The sequence below is a fragment of the Hylobates moloch genome, unplaced genomic scaffold (assembly GCF_009828535.3).
Source record: "Hylobates moloch isolate HMO894 unplaced genomic scaffold, HMol_V3 SCAFFOLD_3, whole genome shotgun sequence".
Taxonomy (NCBI): domain Eukaryota; kingdom Metazoa; phylum Chordata; class Mammalia; order Primates; family Hylobatidae; genus Hylobates; species Hylobates moloch.
In genome coordinates this window covers 90,673,800-90,699,032 of record NW_026652278.1, presented here as the reverse complement: position 1 = coordinate 90,699,032, position 25,233 = coordinate 90,673,800, and the positions used below count along the sequence as shown (strand labels likewise).

The window sequence follows — 25,233 nt, the reverse complement described above, 5'->3', positions numbered from 1 at the left end:
CTGTCTCAAAAAAAAAAAAAAAAAAACAAACAAAAAAAAACATTACTCCTGCCCAGACCGCCTGATTTCTTCCGATGCATTTTCCCTTAAAATTTACAAATATTGGCCGGGTGCGGTGGCTCACACCTGTAATCCCAGCACTTTGAGAGGCTGAGGCGAGTGGATCACCTGAGGTCAGGAGTTCGAGACCGGCCTGGCCAGCATGGTGAAACCCCATCTCTATTAAAAATACGAAAATTAGCCGGGCATGGTGGTGCGTGCCCGTAATCCCAGCTACTAGGGGGGCTGAGGCGGGAGGGTCACTTGAACCTGGGAGGTGGAGATTGCAGTGAGCTGAGATCGTGCCACTGCACTCCGGCCTGGGCAACAAAGCGAGACTCTGTTTCAAAAAAAAAAAAATTACAAATATTATGACATAGTTCACAAACGCGAAAGCAAAATAATATACAAATATGTACACCATAAAGCATGTTAACAAAATGAATATTCACACACTGACTAGCCAAGTTGTGAAAACATTACCATCATCTTTTAAAAATGTAAATATAACCAAATCACTCTTTGCTTAAAATGCACATAATTCAGCCACACTAGTCTTTTTGATTTCCAGGTTCTGGCTGCCTCTTATCTCAGGATCTTTGCTGTCACTTCCGTTTAGAATGTGCTCTCCCACCTTCATTCTCCACCTGTTAACCTCTCTTATGAAATCCTCCTGAGTAGTCAGGATTTCCTTCACAAGCACTTACCACATCTGGAATGACACAGTTCTGACAGACTGTTAAAGACCGGAAGCTCCATGTGAGCACAGACAGCATCTTTTCTGCTCATCACTGCTTATCTTGTACCCAGCGTAATGCCCTGGCACCAGTACCTGTTTGCTAGATGATAAAACGAAGAGGAATTTCCTGGGTTGTGGATAGGGACCAGGGGAAGAAAAAAAAAATCTCTTACAATTTTGTAGGTAGTACAGCCATTCCTTATGAAAATTATCATTCTTCCCCATCAGTAAATCCTACCTTTAATGAATTCTAGCCTATGGGGCCATGTATTTCAAAGGATTGCCTAATTTAATTGCTTTGGCCTTGATACACTTCAAGAACACCGCAATCTTCTACTAGTGGGTCTCTCCATATTAATTTCCACTCATTTCGCTATGGCCCATGTGCAACAGCCCTTAGGACTAGTATTTTTATTTATTTATTTTTTTGAGACCGAGTTTTGCTCTTGTTGCCCAGGCTGGAGTGCAATGGCGCAATCTTGGCTCATTGCAACCTCCACCTCCTGGGCTCAAGCCATTCTCCTGCCCCAGCCTCCCAAGTAGCTGGGACTACAGGCGCGTGCCACCACGCCTGGCTAATAATTTTTTGTATTTTTAGTAGAGACAGGGTTTCTCCATGTTGGTCAGGCTGGTCTTGAACTCCTGACCTCAGGTGATCCACCCACCTCAGCCTCCCAAAGTGCTGGGATTACAGGCGTGAGCCACCGTGCCTGGCCAAGGACTAGTATTTTTAAAGTTCGCATCTTGACTTTGACCTTGCTCAACCAAGAGTTTATTCTTGGAACCAAAAATTAAGAGGTGAATAATTATCCTTTTCTAGTACATAGCTCAACAAAATTAACTGATAACTTTTAAGTATATATACACTGTGAAATAAATGTTCTGTAATAGTACATGTGAATGTAAAATACTAAATTCACAAATACTCTTCGTCATGAATCAGCTATGTGCCAAGACAAATTCCTTAACCGTGTTTACATCATCTTAAATAAGTATCTTAAGAAAAATATGACGTTTATCATACATTATTTAACTAGAAACAAATTGTTATTCTAAAAGGTCAGGAAAAACTATTCTTTATGTATGAAATGATTTCTACTTATTTTAGAGGCTATATATACATAGAGAGGCCATACTTATCCATGGATTTGACTGGCATTTAAATTCAGGTTCTGCAGTTTACAACAGTAACTCCTGGAAAAGTCTCATTTAGTTTCCTCACCTATGAAAAAGAGAAGCATTGCCTATCAAACAGGATTACCTGAAGATTAAACAAAATAACATAGGTGGAAGCACCTGTCATTATTTATACTCAAAAAGGTTTTTTAAAAAAGTGAACAGACAGACATGGGATAGCATGGTAGCATATATAGGTTATAAAATCCTAAAAAGATAGTAAGTTATAAAGAAAATAAAGCATGGTGGCTCACACCTCTAATCCCAGCACTTTGGGAGGCCAAGGCAGGTGGATTGCTTGAGCTCAGGAGCTTGAGACCAGCCTGGGCAACATGGCAAAACCTCGTCTCTACAAAAAATACAGATTAGCCGAGTGTGGTGGCACGTGCCTGTGGTCCCAGCTACTTGGGAGGCTGAGGTGGGAGGATCACTTGAGCCCGGCAGGTCGAGGCTGCAGTGTGCCGTGATTGCACCACTGCACGCCAGCCTGGGAGACAGAGCAAGACCCTGTCTTAAAACAACAAAACAAACACACAACCCCCAGAGTGTTTGTTTATATTAAGGCAAATGGTCATAGAATATTGGACTACATCTTAAAATAAGTCTGCACCTTCAGTAGCAATTAAATATTTGCTTTCAAAGGGAAAGGATTGGCATGTGGACAAGGCCTCATGCTGGCTGGATATAAAATGCATCACTGACTCACACACGTAAACTACCTTAGTATTAATGACTTCTAAAAAACTTCTGAGGGTTTTGCTCACTTGTGTTTTCTGTAGTGAAGCATAGAAAATCCTCCTCTCCTTGCTCCTTTTTCCTTTTCGTAGCTCTGAGCTGTTTTGCCCACTCACACTAGTTATTGCACAGCAGGGTGGCCAGGTCAGAGCTCTGGGCTGTGTGCTACGGCTTCTGCAGTGATGACTTCAATCTCCTGACCTAACCTGACAAGACTGCAACTCTTCCCAGCACTCTCTGCAGGGGAAGGTGTGCGCTGCAATGAATTCCAAACACTGCTCCCTTTCTGTATGGTACCTTGGTTGAACGGATCTGGCCTCTTTTCCTCATGCGAGAGATGTTTCCTTTCAGGTAAAATGGACGAAGGATGTGAAGAAAACTCCTGTAAGCCATCTCTGTAGACCTCTGCACAAGTATTTTGTCCATTTTTCAGTATATTTTCTTGACAATTAGATACCAGGATAAGACTTAATTTAACATTTATAAATATTTAAGAAAAAAGGAATCAATTTGGAAAACTTTTATCAATCAACAAGTTATCAAAACAAGGGTTTGCTTTTTGACAGTGAATGTACAATATTATATGGTTTGCCATTATTTCCTCTTTTGGAAGAAATACAGTATATAAGTCATTATAAGTTCAGTAGATTTTTAAAACACGAGACACGAGTTAGAAAAAATGCAATTGAATAAACCAATTGTAAAACCCATTTCAAAACAACAAATTTAAATATGAACCACATATTAGATGATACTAAGTAATTATTGTTTTTGTTAGGAGTAATAATATCACTGTGGAATTTTTTAAAGGTCTTAAGTATTATAAGTGAAATAATTTCTGTGTGATTTGCTTTAAAATATTCTAATTTTAAAAATTGTGTGTTGGATGGATGTAGTGGCTCATGCTTGTAATCCCAGCACTTTGGGAGACAGAGATAGGATTGCTTGAGGCCAGAAGTTCCAGACTAGCCTGGGAAACATGGCGAAACCCCATCTCTTTTTTTAAAAAGAAAAAAAAAAGAAAAATTGTTTGTATGTTGAGGGAGGAGGGGTGTGGTGGTGGTGATGGTGTGGATAGACAATAAATATGATAATAGATCACAGTACTCTAACACTGCTGTTGAGATATATATATTATATTATATATATATAAAATAAAATAATGGGATTTATATATGTGGCACCCAGTACAATGTACAATTTTCTTTTTTAAAAAAGTATTTAGGTTATGCATTGCTAAGCACATCTGTGATTGATGAGAGTGACTCTAGTATCTAAATTGTTGGAGTAGGGTTGTAAGGGTAACAGGTAGGGAAGGCATATAGAAGGAATATGTTGGTATCACAGATTTCCTAAGACTCAGGGAAGGCCATAGAGCTAGGGTACTAGTCTATGCTAGAATTAATAGATTATGCAACAGAAGAAAGACAACTTTTGAATGAAAAGCTCTCTCTGTGCCAGACTTGAAGTCATCAAGCACCCTGCTCACACTCTGTGATGTCTGTGGAGTAGCACACCACCACAAACTGCTGATGGAATTACATCTTCAAGATACAAAATGTTTAGATCCAATATATCTAATCCATAAAAATAAAGCATTCTTTATGCTGAATGCAGTCCTATGCATTCAAGAACAATAATCTAGACATTTTTCATGTAGGATTTAAATAGGAGTACAAGTGAATTAAACCATTCAGATAAAAACGCAACTAAAGATGCATTAGCTGCTTTGAGTCAATATATTTTGTGGTCAACCTGATACTCCATCCACATAAAAAAGGCATTCTATTTCTTTATTTTTTTTTTTATTTGACAAGCAGCAATATCATGTTTGTCATTTTAATGTAGATACAATTATTAGGTTATCTGTCATATTACAATATTTAAGTTTTTAAATTTTATGTCCTTTAAGATACATTAAAAAAAAAAAAAAAGACACATCAACTGCAAACGTGAAGGGGAGAAAAAGCATGGTACCCAACCGAATTTCCACATTTCAGCAATACTTCACTCATTCTTTTAATAAAGTTTTAAGAAATGTCATAATGACATGAGCTTGAAATATCTCTAGGCATTTTCTTTGACGCTCATGACGTGGCACTGGTGATGTTGTAAACAGCAGAAAACAGGGGCTGCCAAATGACCAAATTATGGAGGCACAGTCCTGCTTTTTCCCACAGGAACACACCAAATGGTGATGGCAATGATCTTCTCACACCACGCTGGAGGAGAGCGACATCACGCAACGTAGCTGTATTCATCTGCCGACGCCTGGCTGCGTTCGATGTATTGTTTGTCTATCAGAACTTCAATACACTTCTTAATCATGCTGATACTGGGATTAAACCTAGCTCTTGACTGGCTAATCACCTGTGGAAGAGAGATGTGGAAGTCAAACTACTGCCAGTTCGTCAGCTATAAGTAATGACTTTTAACCAATCAGTTTAAAGTGCCTCAAATGTACCGAGGTTTCAACAAATGGGCCAAATTAAGCATGAAAATAGGAACTAAAATGTGGAAAATGGATACAGCAAAATCTAATAATGATACATAATTAAGTGAAACAATAAACTAATTAACCTAAGTACTCACACACAACCCCCAGCTTCTATTTAACTCAACTCTCAGCTCTTAGTTCAAACACCACTTTCTCAAGAAAGTTTTCCCCAGCAGCCCCTAGGCCAGGATATTTAAATACATTCTCATAGTACTGTATACCTTTCCTTCAGTGCATGCTAATGTAATTTTACATTTATTTGCATATTATTTCAATAGTGTATTTCTTCCCCATTAAACTGTGAACTCCAAAAAAGCCTGCCATATCTTCAGCTGCTCTGTACTATATCCCAGGGACCAGCCCAGCTATCTATCACACGGTAGGCTCAGATAGTTATGGAATGAATGAATATCTGATGGGTCAATTTCCTTCAATAACTGGACAGAAGACTCAATGAATCAGCAAGTTTTAGACCTCTAAAATAAAGCCAAAGCAAATATGAATTTATTATTATCATTTGAGATAGTATCTGTGTCACGCAGGCTCAATCCCTGGGCTCAAGCAATCCTCCCACTTCAGCCTCCCAAGTAGTTGGTACTACAAGTGTGCCACCACAACTGGCTAATTTTTTTAATTTTTTTTTTTTTTTTTTAGGTAAGATGGGGTCTCCCTGTGTTGCCCAGGCTGGTCTGAAACTCCTGGCCTCAAGTGATCCTCCTGTCTTGGCCTAACAAGACATTCAGATTACAGGTGTCCACTGCGCATGGTGGCTCACACCTGTAACCCCAGCATTTTTGGAGGCTGAGGAAGGTGGATCACCTGAGGTCAGGAGTTCGAGACCAGCCTGGCCAACATGGTGAAACCCTGTCTCTACGAAAAATACAAAAATTAGCCAAGTAAGGTGGTGCACGCCTGTATTCCCAACTACTCGGGAGGCTGAGGCAGGAGAATCACTTGAACCTGGGAGGCAGAGGTTGCAGTGAGCCAAGATCACGCCACTGTACTCCAGCCTGGGCGACAGAGCGAGACGCTGTCTCAACAACAACAAAAAGGATTATAGGCATGAGCCACTGTGCCCAGCCTGCAAATCTGAATTTAATACTGAAATTGTAAGTGAGTATGATTCTGATTAAGTATGAAACATTTCTTTATGCTATCTGAGGATCAGATTATTCTGTATCCTCTTTAAGAAGAAAGAGACTGAATCTGTACAATGACAATGCCCTCTACCCTAAGAAGCCCCCAGGACTGCCCTCTTTTTACCTCTTGAATAAGGGCATTGTGCCGAAGGACTTTTCGTGCTTTCATGATACGAACTATAGCAGCTTGGAGATACATTTTCCGGTCCTCATCAACTGCACTTCTAGTCTGCTCCATTTCCTGTTTTACAGAAGAAAAGAAAAAAGACCCAACAAGACATTAAGTCACTGAACTTGTTTTAAATTCATTTTATCAGTGAGTGCAAATCCTTTTTTTTTTATCTGAGACAGGGTTTCACTCTGTCGTCCTGGCTGGAGTTCAGTGACTCGATCTCAGCTCACTGCAACCTCCATCTCCTGGGTTCATGTGATTCTCATGCCTCAGACTCTGAGCAGCTGGGATTACAGGCATGCACCACAATACTGAGCAAATTATATAGTTATGTTGTGCCAATATCACATAACCACTGCTAAAACATCTACAATTCCTAGGGTTAAAGTTGAAAGATTAGAAAAAAATTTACATTATTGTAAACTGTACTGTTAAGGTAATGAGGCAATAAAGGAGGACACAGCAATAATTTGCAAGATCATTTTCTTATCAGTGATTACAGAATCTTTCATGATGCTTTTAGATGGAGTTGTGTCAACTGCAGTAATTAGCTCCAAATGCATACTGGATCAGGCTTCAAAGGGAAGAGCTTTGAAGTGGCATTTTATGTGGCTCAAGCAGAGAAGCCAGGAGAGGGGACCTATCTCCACGGAGCTCAAGAAACACAGAAGCAAGGCACAGAAGCAGACCATGCCACATTAATAGGATCTCCTCACAGCTTTTCAAAGACAAAATACAATCTATATATTTCAAATTATTATTTATTAGCCTGGAGGAAAATGGAATCTTGACCATTTTAGGTTTCAAAGTAAATGGCAATTAATATTTGTCTCCCCCATGGGGAATTAAGGTTCTGGAGAGGGTCTAATGTCTTATATTATCTTCACATCCTGCACCAGCCCAAGGACTGCACATGGGAGGCAATCAGGAAGCATAAGTGATAGAAACAGTCTATCCCAGACCAAAGCAACAATCACTGGTGAGTTAAAATAATGAAGAGCAGAAGTCCCCTCCTCACACTGGCCTGTCAGGACCTCATTCCACACCCACCAGATCACAATCCACATTTGAACAAGATGCCCACGTGGCTCATTTGCATGAAAGTTTAAGAAGCATTTTCTACTGACAAATTTTCTTTGAAAGAAATGAGCTATAGGCCAGGTGCGGTGGCTCACACCCGTAATCCCAGCACTTTGGGAGGCTGAAGTGGGTGGATCATGATGTCAGGAGATCGAGACAATCCTGGCTAACACGATGAAACCCCATCTCTACTAAAAACACAAAAACAAAATTAGCCAGGCATAGTGGCGAGCGCCTGTAGTCCCAGCTACTCGGAAGGCTGAGGCAGGAGAATGGCGTGAACCCGGGAGGCGGAGCTTGCAGTGAGCCAAGATCATAGTGCTGCACTCTAGCCTGGGCGAGAGAGCAAGACTCCATCTCAAAAAAAAAAAAAAAAAAAATGAGCTGGAGAACTTTCCCTTATTTTACAAATGAAAAATATGAAATTTTATTACTTCTCAATGTGGGAATTTTCGGAGAGAATGCAAAGTTACACATTCTAATGGTTTAAGAGCAAATACAACAAAACCATACCCTTTTCCTTAGAAAAAACTAAAATACAAGTAGAGATTTCTGTTTGACTGTAAGGTTAATAAATGCCAACAACAAACCAGAAAAGACATATCCCATTATTAATTTTGCTGTGCAAAGTTTTGCACAATCTCATTGTAAAACACTTGCAAAGTCCAATGCTTAAATGTTTCCCCCTCAAAAAAAACTTGACATTAAAAGCACTTACTTGTGGTGTGTCTTTCTGCATTGATGTAGTAATTTTAAATTTTGTTCTTTTACTGCTAAAGTTCATATTTAATGAAAATGAAGATTCTGCATCAATATCCTCCTACATTTAAAAATAAAACATTTATATTTATAAAAACCAAAATCTTTAAATAAGAGTTTGCTGCAAGCAATTCCGCTAAATTAACGACCAAGCAAAAAAGCTTCCACTCTCATAACTTTTATATTATAGATTACCAAATTTAAGAGAAAAATAATTCTTTTGTTCAAACAGGAAAAAAACCAATTATTATCTACTTTTACATCTGCCAGATTCTTAAGCAGTTTATATTTGGGAATAAGCTATTTTCTGGTCCTACTATTCTATATACACTACTTTTTGATAAAATAAGAGTCAAGCTCATTGCCTAGAGTTTGACATTTTAATTTTTATGAAACACCAAAGTTCATAACTTTTCCATCACCCCATTTTGAAAAAGCAACCAAATTTTTTTTACAAATGCCACAGTAACAAAATACCCACTGTAAATGGCCTGATGACAGAAGAAAGCTGTGCCTCCAGTAGCACACAGCATCAATTTGCCGTGACCTGGGGTGATGGTGAAAACGTTTACTTCAATCCATGTTTTATTCACTCTTCAAGAAGCAAGTGGCCTTTGCTCAGGGGAAAACTGTTAAGGCAATTTTTAGGATAACAACTTCTATATCAGGCTTAAGAAAGCTGCTGATATCATAGAGTGGAATTTCTCTGGCAGCAGGATCAAAAGGCACTTGGAAGATGAACTAATTCTCAATAATAATCTAAGACATTCTGCTAAGGAATGGACAGATTCATAATTAAATTTAAAGGCCAGGCATGGTGGCTCACGCCTGTAATCCCACCACTTTGGGAGGCTGAGGTGGGCAGATTGCTTGAGCTCAGGAGTTCGAGACCAGCCTGGCCAACACAGCAAAACCTGGTCTCTACTAAAAATTAAAAAATTCGCCTGGCGTAGTGGCTTACACCTGTGGTCCCAGCTACTTGGAAAGCTGATGCGGGATTATCACTTGAGCCCAGGAGGTGGGGGTTGCAGTGAGCTGAGATGGCACCACTGCACTCCAACCTGGGTGGCACGGTGAGATCTCATCTCAAAAATAAAATAAAATTTAAAGTGCAAACAAGGAATCCATGTTTACTTTGTCAATTTCTGGGCAGCAAAAATAGCATGCTTTAGAAAAAAACATAAAACCTTTAAGCATTTACTAGCCTAAAATTAAAAACCATAATTAATTAACCTTAAGAAATCCCTATTTTGGCCAGGCACGGTGGCTCACGCCTGTAAATCCCAGCACTTTGGGAAAGACGGGTGGATCACCTGAGGTCAGGAGTTCGAGACCAGCCTGGCCAGCCTGGCCAACATTGTGAAACCCTATCTCTACTAAAAATACAAAATTAGCTGGGCATGGTGGCACGTGCCTGTAGTCCCAGCTACTCAGGAGGCTGAGACAGGAGAATCATTTGAACCCAGGAGGTGGAGGTTGCAGTGAGCCGAGATCACACCATTGCACTCCAGCCTGGGCAACAAGAATGGAACTCCGTCTCAAAAAAAAAAAAAAAAAAAATCCATATTTTGCTAAGATTCTGATGCCAGATAAATCATTTCTCAAAATTATGAAAACATTGATTTGAATTTCAGAATATGCCTTTTACAGTTGTTCAATTATAGACTATAAAATGTCATCATAATCCTAGGGATGTTAGCAAAATGAATTAATGAGAGAAATAAACTGTAGGCTATTAACTTTACAAAAATAAAAACAAAACATTATTTATAGGAATTTTTTCTTATAAGCACAACAATTTGAAGGAGATATAATCCCACCTCTGTTGCATTTTTAACTATTTAAACATCTAGGATATACTATGACAACAAAACAGCAAAATCTTGTAACCAGAAAAAAAGTTACAGAGAAAAAAAGTAATATACTAATGGCTTGTTATTCTTGTGACAGATATTAAAAATATATGGTGGTTAAAAACAGATGATAGTTAATTGAGTGCTGACATTAAGAACACTTGGAATGGAGTTACACATATTAAATATGTATACAAATAGACATCATCAGGCTGTCATTTCCTGTTACAGAACCATGAAATTAAGCACATTTATAAAACCAAAAACCTGGAAAGTCTTTAAAGGCTAGTTTCAAAATCTCAATTAATCAAAATCTTCCAGATGGCAATTCTTTTACAATTATTCAATAAGCTGTAACAGTATAGGACAAATAAAATCAAACTATAAACGGCACATGGCACCAACTCACACAGCATGCTCTGTGATGCCTTACGCTCGCAGCTCTATGGAGCGTGCAGTAACGTAGTGAATACAAGTGCTTTCCAGAGCACAATGACAATTACAGCCTTACTTTAAAACTGCAGACATCTCACGAAAAAGCTTTAATGTTGATGACGCTTAAATTCTTTGGAATATTACTACATACCTTTTCTGAATCATGGTTAATCATTTTCACATCAAGTAATGATTTGATTGTTTTTGTCAGTTCCTTTTCATTCATCTGAGTGCTGTCCTGAAGCTCTTTATAACTGACAGTTTCACTGTTGTTAAAGGCAAGAAGAACTGCCATTTGGTATGTTGTAACCATGGCTACATATGGTTTGCCCAAATAGTTCATTTTAACTTCACCTACAATTAAAACAAAAACTGACAGTGAACTAACCATTCAAAGAAACATTTCAAATTTACTTTATTTCAGACATTTTCTTCAGAAAGAGTGAACCAATAATTTTATTAACTTGTTGTAAAGCCACTGCTGTTAACAAGGTAGTCATTTTGTTTCTTGGGGAGGTGAAGATGGAAGTCTATTAGTTTTGGGTATATGGTATAAATCAGTTAAGCTATCATAACTTCACTGGTAGGTTAAAACAGTCTTTAAGGCCAGGCACAGCAGCTCACACCTGTAATCCCAGCACTTTGGGAGGCCGAGGCAGGCAGATCACTTTAGGTCAGGAGCTCGAGACCAGCCTGGTCAACAGGGTAAAACCCCATCTCTACTAAAAGTACAAAAATTAGCCAGGCGTGGTGGTGCATGCCTGTAGTCCTAGCTACCTGGGAGACTGAGGCAGGAAAATTGCTTGAACCTGGGAGGCGGAGGTTGCAGCAAGCCGAGATCGCACCACTGCACTCCAGCATGGGTGACAGAGCAAGACTCCGTCTCAAAAAAAAAAAAAAAAGTCTTTAAATATTAACAGAAATGCTAAGACTTAGGCAGAAAAAGAAAAAAACAAAAAACCCAAACAATAAAAGGAGGTGGGAGAAGGAGAAATGGACAGACAAAGGGGAAAGTGATACCAGCAACTGCTTCAAGTGCTGTCGATAGCTGAGCTCTCCCACGTAAGGTTCAAGCCTCCTGGGAGGTCTACAGCCATAGGGAAAATGCTTTTGTGGCCCTGTCTAAGCTGTAATTTCTGCCAAAATTAGTGCTATTATGTCTCATAAATAACATTTTTCTTTCCAGTAACTTCCTAAAGGCAAACAGGTATGAAAGGAGAGACAAATAGGCAGACCCATTCTCTTGCTGAAAGTTGATAGCAAAAGAATTTAATCTGAATGTTTTCATAAAAATGAAAAACATTTAATCTGAATGTTTTCATAAATATGTTCTATATGTACTGGGCACGGAGGCTTATGCCTATAATCCCAGCACTTTGAAAGGCTGAGGTGAGGAGATCACTTAAACCCAGGAGGTTCGAGATCAGCCTGGTCAACATGGCGAAATCTTGTCTCTACTAAAAATACAAAAATTTGCCGGGCATGATGGCATATGCCTGTAATCCCAGCTACTCGGGAGGCTAAGGTATAAGAGTTGCTTGAACCTGGGAGGCGGAAGTTGCAGTGAGCCAAGGTCGCACCACTGCACTCAAACCTGGGCGACAGAATGAGTATCTGTCTCAAAAAAAAAAAAAAAATTCTATATGCTAAATGACCCTGGGAGCTCTAAGAAATAGAGCAAGTATTATGTATACTTAAGTTCTGCAACATCCTGGGAGACAGCAGCATGACATCAGCACACTGAAAGCTCATAACGAATAATATGGCAAACATGTCTACACTCTGTAATGCTCCATACGTGTAAAAAAAAAAAAAGATGCAAATCAAAGAACTGCTTCCTAAAGCACGAAGTTGTGGTTTGATGACTAACACACACATAGCCTGCATTATTTGATTGTTGAATGGATTATAAATGAAATCTGGCCGGGCACGGTGGCTCATGCCTGTAATCCCAGCACTTTGGGAGGCCGAGGCAGGCGGATCACCTGAGGTCTGGAGTTCAAGACCAGCCTGACCAACATGGAGAAACCCCGTCTCTACTAAAAATACAAAATTAGCCAGGTGTGGTGGTGCATGCCTGTAATCCCATCTACTCCGGAGGCTGAGGCAGGAGAATGGCTTGAACCCAGGAGGTTGCTGTGAGCCGAGACTGCGCCATTGCACTCCAGCCTGGGCAATAAGAGCGAAACTCCGTCTCAAAAAAAAAAAAAAAAAAGATTTTAAAGGCTATGAGTGAATTCATTAGCTTAATATCACCATAAATGCAATATTATCTTGATTATTATCATTTATGCCTTGACTTATTTCAGATAAAACTGATATTTAGAAATATTTTTCAGAATTATCTGGATGGGAATACCAAGAGAAAAAATTCATAACGCTCCAAATTTTCACAAAAGGAGGCTTAATATATTAAATTCAATATCCAATTCATAGAAACAGCTTGTGTAAAAAATTATCATTTGGAGCATACTATTAACACTTTCTATAAACAGGACTCTTATCAACATTTAAGTTTGGAAAATGTGGTAAGAAGTAAAACATTACATAAACTGCATTTTGTTATTTCTGCAATGACGACTTAATCATATGCAGAAACAAGTAGAGAATTATGCATCAAGCACCAAGATGATTAAGTGGCACCATCAGCCAGGATGTCACTGATGCTGTAATATGCTGCCATGGGTTTGAAAGCAGAATGAGTCTTCTGCCACACAAAAGTCGTCTTTCAGCACCACGAGACCCAAAGAGCATTAGGAGATCATGTGAGGGGCCAAAGCATCATTTACTTCTTATTGAGTTCATTATTTCATTGTGCTATTTTTCAATACTCTACCAGGGATCAGGGGTACATTGACCTTTCCCACTTTTCTTAGCACCATACTCCTACTGAAAAGACTGGGGAAGGGGTGGGAAGACATGGCGGGGGAAAGGAAACTTCAAACTTGGATGATTCATTTAATAACTGTGATGTAAACACAAATGAGAAACGACAAGAGTGGTGATTTACCCTGCAGAATAGGTTGGCGAACCCTAAGAAACTAAAAACTAAAATAAAACATTCTGATACATGCATACTTAAAGTAAGCCAACAATAATTCACGCAGCATTTACAATGACAGGAAATAAAGAGTGGGCAGAACTCTCACAACAGTTTCATCCAAGTCACTCGCCAGTATCTGTGTCAGCTCTCTACTCTCTCAGGGAATGTTGAAGGCATGATAGAATATCACCATTTTGCAACCAGTAATGAAACAACTGATTCTGGCAAGGATCATCAGTGGAGGCTAAAACTACATTAGGTTCCTGGAACAGGGTATTCATGCCAAAGTATCATCCCTCAGATTGTCTGCCAAGCTAACTGAAAAGGGGAAAGAGTGCCTCTACAATGGAGATATCTGGTGGTTACCGCCTTCATCAAGTGACCAAATTTAGCATCTCTAATAGTGAGACAATCTGACACTAGATGCCTTTGAAATATGCAATATGAAATACACAGGACCACCTATGAAATATCCTTGCCAATAATACTTAACTGAATATAGTCAAACCTTTAGAACTAATTTCCACTTTCCAGAACATACAAGGAATAGAAAACAAATTTAAAAAAAATAATAAATCACAAATAAGTAATCCAAAGTACTGGATATTCTACAAGACAACTGGCCTGGTCTGTTCAAAACAGTATGTCAAAGAATGCTGAAAATTGGGGAGGTGGAAGGGAAATGTAAGAACCAAATACAATTAGTGACCTCTGACAGCCAAGCAAGTCACCTTGGGACAATCAGGGAAATTTGAATATGGACTGGACATTAGACAATACTAACATCCCTCCCTATTTTTAGCTGTTGGAATTATTTGAAAACAAAAAGACAAATTTAGTTAATAGAATTGTTATCTTTTAAGATATGTACAATGATATGGTGTTACTTTTATTCTGGCAAACACTAGTAACTACCAACACATACTATGATGTAGGGTTCACAAAATTCTAGCCTGATCCATACTATGTACGTCTGGTGAAGTTTCATCTTCCTTGAGTTCATCATTTCTCAACGTGTCTTTCAGCAACTGACCAGGAATCTCTGCAACTTCTTGCTCTGTCACAAATAAAACTTATTTATACGCAGACAGTGTAATGGTTTCTGTCACACTGTCTGGTTTTATCTCTTTATCAAGTATCTGTATGTCTTTATCAAACTGTTCCTTATGGTTAATTCTATCCAAAGCCTTAGTCATAAATCCAGTGGAATTTTCAGGATTTTTCTCACTCTATCACATGTGGCATCACAGATTGCTTCTTAAAATTCTTCCTCTGTTGGAAATACACTCTCAACACTCTCCTTTACCTAGCTTGGTTAAGTCCTATTCATTCTTTTTATTTTATGTTTTTTGTTTTGTTTTTTTTTTTTCAAGACAGGGTCTCACTATGTTGCCCAGGCTGATCTTGAACTCCTGGGCTCAAGGGATTCTCCTGCCTCAGCCTCCCAAAGTGCTAGATTACATGTGTGAGTCACTGCACCTGGCCCTATTGGTTCTTCAAAACAAGTTGAGATGTGATTTCCCCAGAAGCCTTCCCTCGCCAGGACCTGACTGCCACCACCATTCTGTGATACACCCTGGGCTGGCCTCTATCCCATTCAAAACACCATACTGTAACTATGTATTTGTCTGTCTTCCTACTAGACATGAGCTTTTTTTGAGGGCCAAGGCTCGGTATTTTATTTCCGTCCACTTGGCGTTTAGAAGTACTTGAGACATAGAAAATGTTCTTTGAGTTGATCAATGAATTTTACAACAATAAAGATGAGGAAACAGGCTCAAAGGAGTTAAGTAATTTGCTTGAGATTACACAGCTAGTAAGTAAGACCAACCACAGGTCTTCTGATTCTAAATTCCCCCCAAACACCACTTTGTGCACCATCAACCATTTGTGAAGATCCTTCATTTACAATACAAAAATTAACCTTTTCTTGGGTATTCAATGAGCTGGGAATGTAGAAATAGACAAGGAAGAAAAATTTTCATTCTATGTTTAAGCAGAAGTAACAGGGGTTCTCAAGAAACAGAACTCTGAGTGATCTGTCCAGCCTCAGAGCCAGTGTTTTAAAGAAGTCCTGGAGCCTTAGGCCATATATGGGTAATCTAGAACAAGCATCTTCAATACACATAGTGTGTGAGAACCTTTCTGTTAAATGAATACATGGAGAACAAAAATAAAATGAAAAATGTTGGCCAAAGGGGACAAAGTTTCAGTTAAGACCAGTAAGTTCTGTAGATCTATCATATAGCATGGTGACTGTTAATCTACTGTGGAGTAAACTTGAAAATTACCGTGACAAGGCCGGGCACGGTGGCTCGTGCCTGTAATCCCAGCACTTTAGGAGGCCGAGGTGGGTGGATCATGAGGTCAGGCGTTCGAGACCAGCCTGGCCAACATGGTGAAACACCGTCTCTACTAAAAATACAAAAATTAGCTGGGAGTGGTAGTGTGTGCCTGTAATCCCAGCTACTCAGAAGGCTGAGGCAGGAGAATTACTTAAACCTAGAAGGTGGAGGCTGCAGTGAGCCGAGATCGCCACTGCACTCCAGCCTGGGTGACAGAGCAAAACTCCATCTCAAAGAAAAAAAAAAAAAAGAAAGAAAATTGCTGTGACAGTAGATGTTAAGTGGTCTCACCACAAATAAAGATAAGTGAGAAGCTACTTATGTTAATTAGCTTGAGTTAATCATTTTACAATATAAACATATAACAAAGCATCACACTGTACACTATAAACAGATACAATTTTTATGTGTCAATTGTATCTTATTAAAGCTGGGAAAAAAAACAACTCTAACTCCCGGTTTCACTGATAGGTCACAGGTGTTTTCAGTACCTTCAGTGACTCAAAACAAAAAAATAAACTTACAAGGTTCTCTTTCCAAAGGAAGTAACTATTTGGTTTTAACTAAAACACAAATAATATTAAGTAAAAGAAATGAACAAACAAAAGAGCTCCCCAAATCAACTTATTATGTATCAGCTTAGAAATTTAGTATAGCTCAAAAACAGAAAGAAAATTATTCTCTTTCCTATTTAGGTGATATTGGTGACTATTTTCAAACTAAATTCCAATGGCTAAAAAACTATGTGCATAAGTTTATTTTCTTCTTCTACACCACTGGTTGTTATGAAAAAATGAGCCCCTTACTAAAATTACTTTAGAAGACACGTTGATTATTGCTGAAATAATGAGAATAACCAAGAAAGTTTAAACTCCCCTAGAAAGATATTCATGGAAAGTAAAAGCAAGCTAAATTGAACTGTACTAAGATATATTAGCTTTCTTAGAAAAAAAAAAAAAAAATCTAAAACCCTGGTCCAGCATTTTTTTTCTTAAAATCAATTATATTTACTAAATGAAAATAGAACATATTGACTGACTGGTTGAGACAGGGTCTTGCTCTGTTGCCCAGGCTGGAGTGCAGTGGCACAATCATGGCTCACTGCAGCCTCCAGCTCGTGGGCTCAAGTGATCCTCCCATCTCAGTCTCTCGAGTAGCTGGGACTACAGGTGTGCTCCACTATGCCTTTTGGATTTTTAGTAGAGACAGGGTTTTGCCATGTTGCCTAGGCTGGTCTCAAACTCCTGGGCTCAAGTGACCCACCTGTCTCAGCCTCCCCAAGTGCTGGGGTCGCAGGCGTGAGCCACCGCACCTAGCCAAAGGTCAAATTAAAATTTGACCTTCGACCACCACTAAGAGTATCAGTGAAAATCTCATTTCAAAAATTATTTTAAAAATTAGAATGTCCAACTTGCTCAATAAAGATCAACTTATATAAGTAATGCAAAATGTATTACTAATATAATGAGCCATCATGTTCCCAAGATGTAAATTAGTCAAATAAACACCAAGTATCATAGTTATTTGGATAAAGTCTCTCTTGGGGAGGGGACAGAAAACATTTCTTAATAAAGGTTATGGCAAATGATTTTCTTGTACCATCACTAAGAAATATTAGCATATATACCCTTTCTTCTTGTACAAAGGAAAAGTGATTCAATGAACTTGTCAAAGCATACTTTAGCAAAAAAAGAGAAAATTCAAGTGTCTGCTTTGGCTTACATCTTCAGGCAACTCCACACACAGTCCACAATAATTCAGGTATTAATCCTACTGTAAGTAAGTGGACTCCATTGTTCCAGAAAGAAGCAAAGGAAATTAGATTGTGATGAAAGTTTTTTAAAACTGGAAACTACTGAAAATTAAGTGGGACTTTCTGCAAAAAGCTTTACTATTGCATTCACTGCAGTATCACAAGTAAAAATCAAATGGTTAGGTCTCCTTATGATGCTATAATAATGAAACTGGCAAGGGGATCTGGCATACTTAGAGAACAAGTTTCTAAGTGTGTCTGACCCATCAAATCTGAGTTTCTAAATACATTTGCTAATGTAGTGGTTGGCTACAGAAATGTAATAAATCAGTATAAAGTCAGAACATTTCTTTAAAAGCAGCAAAATTATAAACAGTATAATTATAAAATACTATGAAAAAGTGCTATACTTGGATTTCATTGTTAGTTGCTTTAATGGGGAAAGGTTGATGGAGAAGAAAAGGTTAAAAACTGTAATTGGGCCATAGAAAATCTCTTTCTAAATTAATATAATCATCAGGTAAATTTCATTAAGCCAGATATAATTAAATGCATTTTACCTGTACACAGATAATGTAACCATGTAAGTTTCCTTCCACTGAAATGTTGGCTATAAAATAATTCAAACTGTAAAAAAAAAACAAAAAAAACACATTATTTTTAGCTACTATAACTTGCCTAGTTAATTAACACTATACTACAAAGGCAATGAAAACCATTCATATTAGAAGAGACATTATAGCCCATCTGGTTTACCTCCTTTTACAGCGGAGAAAGCACGTTCCTGTGGTCCCTAATCAAAGCTATACACATATTATTCCAGCTCTTTTAATTCACAACCTGTTCCAGAGTTCTCTCCACTAAACCACAGCACTGCAAATTTGACTTTCTGTATGACACAGTGATTCATTATCATTTCTGAATAATACTAACATGGACTTTATAAATTCCACTTACTAACCAAACACAGCAACATATATATCTCACCATGACAAGAGAAACCCTACCTTCATTTCTAATCTCCCATCTGCCAACATATAGCTTCCACGTTCAATCAGACACAAATACGCAGTTTTAGGGTATGTCTCTGGATATTCTTTTGCTGATATTATTGTGAACAATTAAATTTAAATTCTATTAATGTAGCCTTCAAATTTTAAACATTCCTCCCTGGACTGAATGTGTAATTACAGGACAAAAATACGGAGTTCTTTTTTCTTTAATAAAGAGCTAGTATAAAATAAAAAGTGGAAAAATGATACTGAATGTGAAAAAGATAAAAACTCAATTTCTTTATAAAACTAAAAAATAAACTGCATTATGCCAGTTCAGAATTCTGAATAAACTTTTAGCATGATGTACCATATATAACATACTTAAAGCTTTTATTTGTACATCAAACTTTACCTTTTGTGCTTTAAAAAGGAGGTTCACATAAAGCAGCCAGCAATGACTGACCTATCAGCTATATTATGACCACTCCTTAACGGCAAAAGTTAATAGCTCCAGCCAAGAAAATGAGTCAATTCCTTCAGTAGTGACTCTAAGTTTGCCTAGTCCTGGGAAGCTGAAATATGTTGAGCCTGTTTTCCCTCTAATGGTGCAGCATCCTCCTCTACCAGCAGATCCACCAATCCCTTTGCGGGATGAGCAGGAAATGACTAGCACCTGGAATACTTCAGCTTGCCTGCTTAGTTCCAATCCACACAAACAGCAAATTGAAACATGTCATAAGAGGATTTCAGAAGTATGATCTGACTAATTAATAACTCCCAGGGATATCAATAAAATTCAATCACTACTATATAATTCACAATTTGTAACACATTTACAATGAATCTCTGGACAAAAGCAAAATAAAAGTTAAAAAAAACTTTCATTTTTTTCTCAAAACACTTTCGGAAATCAGAAATTCCAGCTTTAAAATGCTCATAATTTAAAGTGCAAAGCTGGCTTTAAAATGTATATTCCAAGCTCTAAAAACATGTTTTACCTCTTCAGTAGTACTATTTGGTAAAGTTTTATTGATGATAATATCAATATGCCAAAAGAAGATACTGATTCATCCTTACATTTAAAATCTGACTACAAAGACTCTCATATCTATAGCTAGTCAAGAACAAACAGACTCCAATAAATTCATCAATTCATATGGCACTACAAAGACCAAAGTTATAAAAGCTTCCTTGATTATATCATTAAAATAATTGTGTTAGCAAAGCTTATTAGTAAAAAATGTATGTTGACTAAACTTATTTAAAAATAAATAGGATAAAAAACAGCATTTTTCAAATACTGTTTAAGGGCATTAATTAGATCTCAAAGAGCCTTAAAAATTCAATGAGTTTATTTACCTTTAATAGCTACATTAATATACACTACTTTAGATACTTTTTTTTTTTTTGAGGCGGGGTCTCGCTCTATTGCCCAGGCTAGAGTGCAGTGGCGCAATCTCGGCTCACTGCAACCTCCACCTCCTGGGTTCAACCTATTCTCCTGCCTCAGCCTCCAGAGTAGTTGGGACTACAGGTGCATACCACCACGCCCGGCTAATTTTTTGTATTTTTAGTAGAGACGGGGTTTCACTGTGTTAGCCAGGATGGTCTCGATCTCCTGACCTTGTGATCCGCCCGCCTCGGCCTCCCAAGGTGCTGGGATTACAGGCGTGAGCCACCGCGCCCGGCAACTTTAGATACTTCTAATATTATTCAGGTTTTTGGCCTAGGTAAAAAAGAAATGCAACAATTAAGATTGATTGGCCTAAAGTATAAAATAAATTACTTTTAATTACAGCTTTAATTCCACAGTTTTGAGATACTTTGGTGTAAAATAAAGGTAATTCTTGATAATTATATTTAAGATTAAGATGTAAAAAATGCAAATCATCACTAAGGCAGGATGGATTAATTTACATGTGAAAACTGTACACTATTAAGTATACAAATGGATTTCAATCCTATGTATCTGAAAACTTGGACTTACTAGAAAAAAATAAAGGACAAACTCCCTCTACTGGTAATTGGAGACAATTCAAATGGAGAGAACAGTATTTTTGGAATCGGAATTGTATAGACAGAAACTCACTTCCTATTTGTAAATGGGGAAACTAAAACCTGAGGAAGACTATACACCAATAAATAAAGTTTAAGGAGTTAAAAACTATAAATGGAAAATAATTATTTCAAGGAAAGAGGAAAGAAAAAACTAAAGGAAAACTTCATTTCTGCCAGCTCCTATTCTCTCCCTTAATTTCAATCAGGGACACAGGATTTTTAAAAAGAAATGTAAAAGACTGCCAAGGCCAGGCATGATGGCTCATGCCTGAAATCCCAGCACTTTGAGATGAATCCTTTCTGCAAAATTTATAATAACCCTGGATTATAGTCTGCCCCATCCAATGAATGTCTGCACAAATGCTCTTCTTCACATAGTTTCTAAAATAGTCTGTGCTACAATCTCTTTTCAAAGATGTAAGAAGTCCTAATTTAGCCTCCTATTCTGAAAGTCTATCATGCTTGCCTTCCTGAAACCTACCTGACTGGTTACAGGACTCTCCTCTACTATTACCACGAAACTATAACCACTATCAATCACTGTTATTACTCTACTAGCAGTTACTTCACATATATTTACCTACATTACAGGACAGAAATAAAAATATTACAAGGGCCAAATAAGGTATTTGGTCAAAATTCAAAAGGAAAACTTGTAAGTGATATTTTAAGTGTTGAATTCTAAGCTTTCTTCTGATATCAACATTTTTATAATTTAAAACTGCTTAATAGCAGATGATAGACTTACTCAGAATAAGAGACATGCTTTGACAAAGAACTGTATGACATTCTTAGCATTTTAGTTTTAATATTAGTAACTACAATAACTTACATTCTTCCTAAAGGGCAGACTGACTATAATTTCTGAATCTATTTTTATCACATGAACCCTTAAGAGTTTGAAAAAATATTAAAGGTGATATAATATGAAGACAGTTATTAAAATTCCTTTAGTCTTCTAACATATTTCCTGCAAACTTACCATCTGTACACTTTTTTCTAATTCCTGGGGAATTGCAAACGTAGATGAAGGAGCCTGAGTAAGAGGCCATGCACCAGCCTAGAAGGAAAAAAATAAAAAGCTAAATGGATCAACATCTAAATTCAAAGTAAATATTTATTAAATAATCTAAGCATCTAAAACATTTTCTTCTTCCTCAAAATGTTGATAAAATCTGAGTATTTCTATCATGGCACATTTCATTCCAAACCAATAGGACTTTTTTTTTTTGAGATGGGAGTCTCACTCCATCACCCAGGCTTCAATGCAGTGGCACGATCTCCACTCACTGCAACCTCCGCCTCTGGGGTTCGAGCGATTCTCCTGCCTCTGCCTCCCCAGTAACTGGGATTACAGGCACGCACCACCACACCTGGCTAATTTTTGTATTTTTAGTAGAGATGGGTTTTCACCGTGTTGGCCAGGCTGGTCTGGAACTCCTGAGCTCAAGAGATCTGCCCGCTTTGGCCTCTCAAAGTGCTGGGATTACAGGCGTGAGCCACCACGCCCACCCCAAATCAACAGGACTTTAGAAGTCACAATCTACTGACAGAACCAAACGTAATCAGGCAACCATTTATGAATCCTTTGTATCAAAGTACTGAAATGATTAGTAAATGCTCATAGTAAAACACATATTCATACCTGTAGAACATATATTTGAAAACTAATTCCCAAATCTATTACTGTGTCTTGGTTTTTGATAAAATTGTTGAACTTATTGTTGAGATCAGCGCTGACACTCATATCTGTATACATCCGATGTAGCTTGCTGGTAAACTCATAACCACAGGCTTGCTATAAAAAAGTTTTAGAAAATATATGACTTCACAAGAAAAATAATAGGTCATATTGGTTAATAAGAATGTGTCGGTATTGCTAGGTCTTTGGTCAAAGGTTCTTGCATGTACACTTATACCCAAGGACTAGTAATATATTCTTCATAAGTCAAAGCAACTAATCAAAACCTTTCAAACTTTCTTTTTAAAGACATATTTTAAATAAGTGAATAAAAACCACCTATCTAGGAACAATAAATCTCCCCTTAAACAAAAACTTTTTTATACATTCATCTCTTATTTCAGCACTGCAAAATGCCCCATTACTATACATAAGATACCTTAAAAGGATTTTATGTTGTGTTTTGTTTTAAAGACATGGGGTCTCACTGTTGCCCATGCTGCAACGCAGTGGCTATTCATTGGAGCCATCACGGTGCACTACAACTTCGAACTCCTGGGCTCAAGTGATCATCCTATCTCACTCTCCCAGTAGCTGGGACTACTGGCACATGCCACAGCTGCTGGCTCTTATAAGGTTTACAGATAGTATCAAATGAAAGATTACATAAATGATTACTGGGAATACTCCAGCCTGTGGTCAATTGAAAAAGGTCTATTTAGGCATATTTTTAATAGCATCTACTGAGTGATGAAGAAAACTATTTCTTTAAAATTATTCAAAATTCTGTTGTTACCAGGTCAGAAAATCTGAATCTCTAATCTTGAAATACAAAAAGCTCATTAACACTACTTTTTTTTTGTAATTAATCTATTTAGAGGCAGGATCTTGCTCTGTCACTCAGGATGGAGTGCAGTGGTGTGATCATGGCTCACAGCAGCCTCGATGTCCCAGACTCCAGCAATCCTCCCACCTCAGCCTCCCGAGTAACTGGGACTAGAGGCACACGCCACCAAGCCCAGCTCACTTTTGTATTTTTGGTACAGACAGGGTTTTGCCATGTTTCCCAGGCTGGTCTTGAACTACTGAGCTCAAACAATCTACCTGCCTTGGCCTCCCAAAGTGCTACTATTACAGGCATGAGCCACCACACCTGGCCAACACTACTTTTAGAAATTAAAAATTAAGTTTCTTTTTAGAGGTTTAAAAAAGAGCACACAGCAACTGGGTGCAGTGGTGCACACCTATTGTCCCAGCTGCTCAGGAGGCTGAGGCGGGAAGATTGCTTGAGCCCAGGAGTTAGAGTCCAGCCTGGGCAACATAGTGAGACCCTATCTCTTAAAAAAAGAAAAAGGAAAAAAGGAGTGCGTATTATATTCAACATGTCTACTATGCAGGAAAATTTATTGAATAACTCAGGATAAATAAGAACCTGCTACCATTTATTGGTATGTAAGCAAGGTGAAATGATGTAAAAATACATTGAAATGGAATTGCACTCCAAAATCTGTACTTAAGGGAATATTTTAGGTGTATTCATTTATAAGTAGCAATAATCTTTTATCGTTAACACTGATTATCTTGTGAATCTTCACATATAAACATACATATTTTGTCCTTTTAATATAGTATTTGTATATCCCACTGTGTGACTATACAAGTATACATTTAACCAGATGAATTGTTTCCTGTTACTGTATACAATGCTGCAATGAACATCTTTATGCGCTTGTGAATGAATTTCTAGGACAGTACCACATTAAAGACTTACATTACCTTTAATTTGTTGATCATGGCTTCTTCAGAATCCATAGACATGGATAACCCATGAATTAAACGTTTTGCCAACATTCTTGCGTAGAACTACATTTAAAAATATTTTAAAAGATTACTTCCTTTCTAATGATTTAGCATTCAGAAATAAAGTTGACTAAAATACAAATGAAACTTTTCTCTTCACAACATACCTTTTGAAAGACGTCCTTGTCATCAATGTATTTGAATACCGTGATGAAGCTCGTGAGCCTGTCTTCCACTTCATTCTCTGTCATCCCTTTCGCCGACTTCTTCAGTAAGTTGTCACAGTACTTAGCAAGCTCATGTAGAAATTGATAATAAATCTTACAAAGGGTGCTTCTGTATATATCACGCCTCAAAGGAGGCAAAGTGGTGATACAAGGTAAGATCAGTGGACAGAATTTTTGCTGTTTTTTTTAGAGACTGGGTCTTGCTCTGTCGCCAGGCTGGATTGCAGTGGACAAGATCATAGCTCACCGCAGCCTCAAACTCCTAGGCTCAAAGGATCCTCCTGCCTCAGCCTCCCAAGTAGTTGGGACTACAGGCATACAAAACCACACCAGGCTTCTAAAGCTTTATGTAATAATCATAAATGTAAACTAAATAAAATATACATCATAAGGTAAATTTTTAAAAAGAACAAGTCAAATATCAAATTATCACTTACTGACCAATAAAGCAACTGATATAGGTAATACAAATTTTTAAAAGAACACCTAGGTGAGTTTCGAGTGGTTTTACAATTTTTGACATTGAACAAGCACTTTTAAAAAAAGTTACAAAAACCTTGTAAGAAAGTTTCCTTCAAAGGTTACCCAAACTTTATCATCAGATTTCCTTTAGATTTCAGATATAACAGAATCTACATGAAAAGTATTGCAAATTATTTCAAAGTAGACATACATTAAAACCCAAACTTTGTAAAATGGTTATTCTT

General features: G+C 37.7%; 1 protein-coding gene across 3 annotated transcripts in view; it reads right to left on the bottom strand.

Moving 5' to 3' along the window:
- Positions 1 to 4,692: 4,692 nt before the first annotated feature.
- The window catches only part of CUL2 (cullin 2), an 88,734-nt gene continuing 68,193 nt past the window's right edge, over positions 4,693 to 25,233 (bottom strand). For all 3 annotated transcript variants that reach the window (XM_032143608.2, XM_032143617.2, XM_058436543.1), the window contains exons 13-21: positions 24,467 to 24,595; positions 24,276 to 24,362; positions 22,464 to 22,616; positions 21,801 to 21,878; positions 18,326 to 18,392; positions 10,776 to 10,978; positions 8,296 to 8,397; positions 6,450 to 6,566; positions 4,693 to 5,059 (exon numbers count right to left, since the gene is read on the bottom strand). In XM_032143608.2, the coding sequence (XP_031999499.1) occupies positions 4,928 to 5,059; positions 6,450 to 6,566; positions 8,296 to 8,397; positions 10,776 to 10,978; positions 18,326 to 18,392; positions 21,801 to 21,878; positions 22,464 to 22,616; positions 24,276 to 24,362; positions 24,467 to 24,595 (1,068 nt within the window). In that variant the 3' untranslated portion in view covers positions 4,693 to 4,927. The remainder of the gene's footprint in view (positions 5,060 to 6,449; positions 6,567 to 8,295; positions 8,398 to 10,775; positions 10,979 to 18,325; positions 18,393 to 21,800; positions 21,879 to 22,463; positions 22,617 to 24,275; positions 24,363 to 24,466; positions 24,596 to 25,233) is intronic.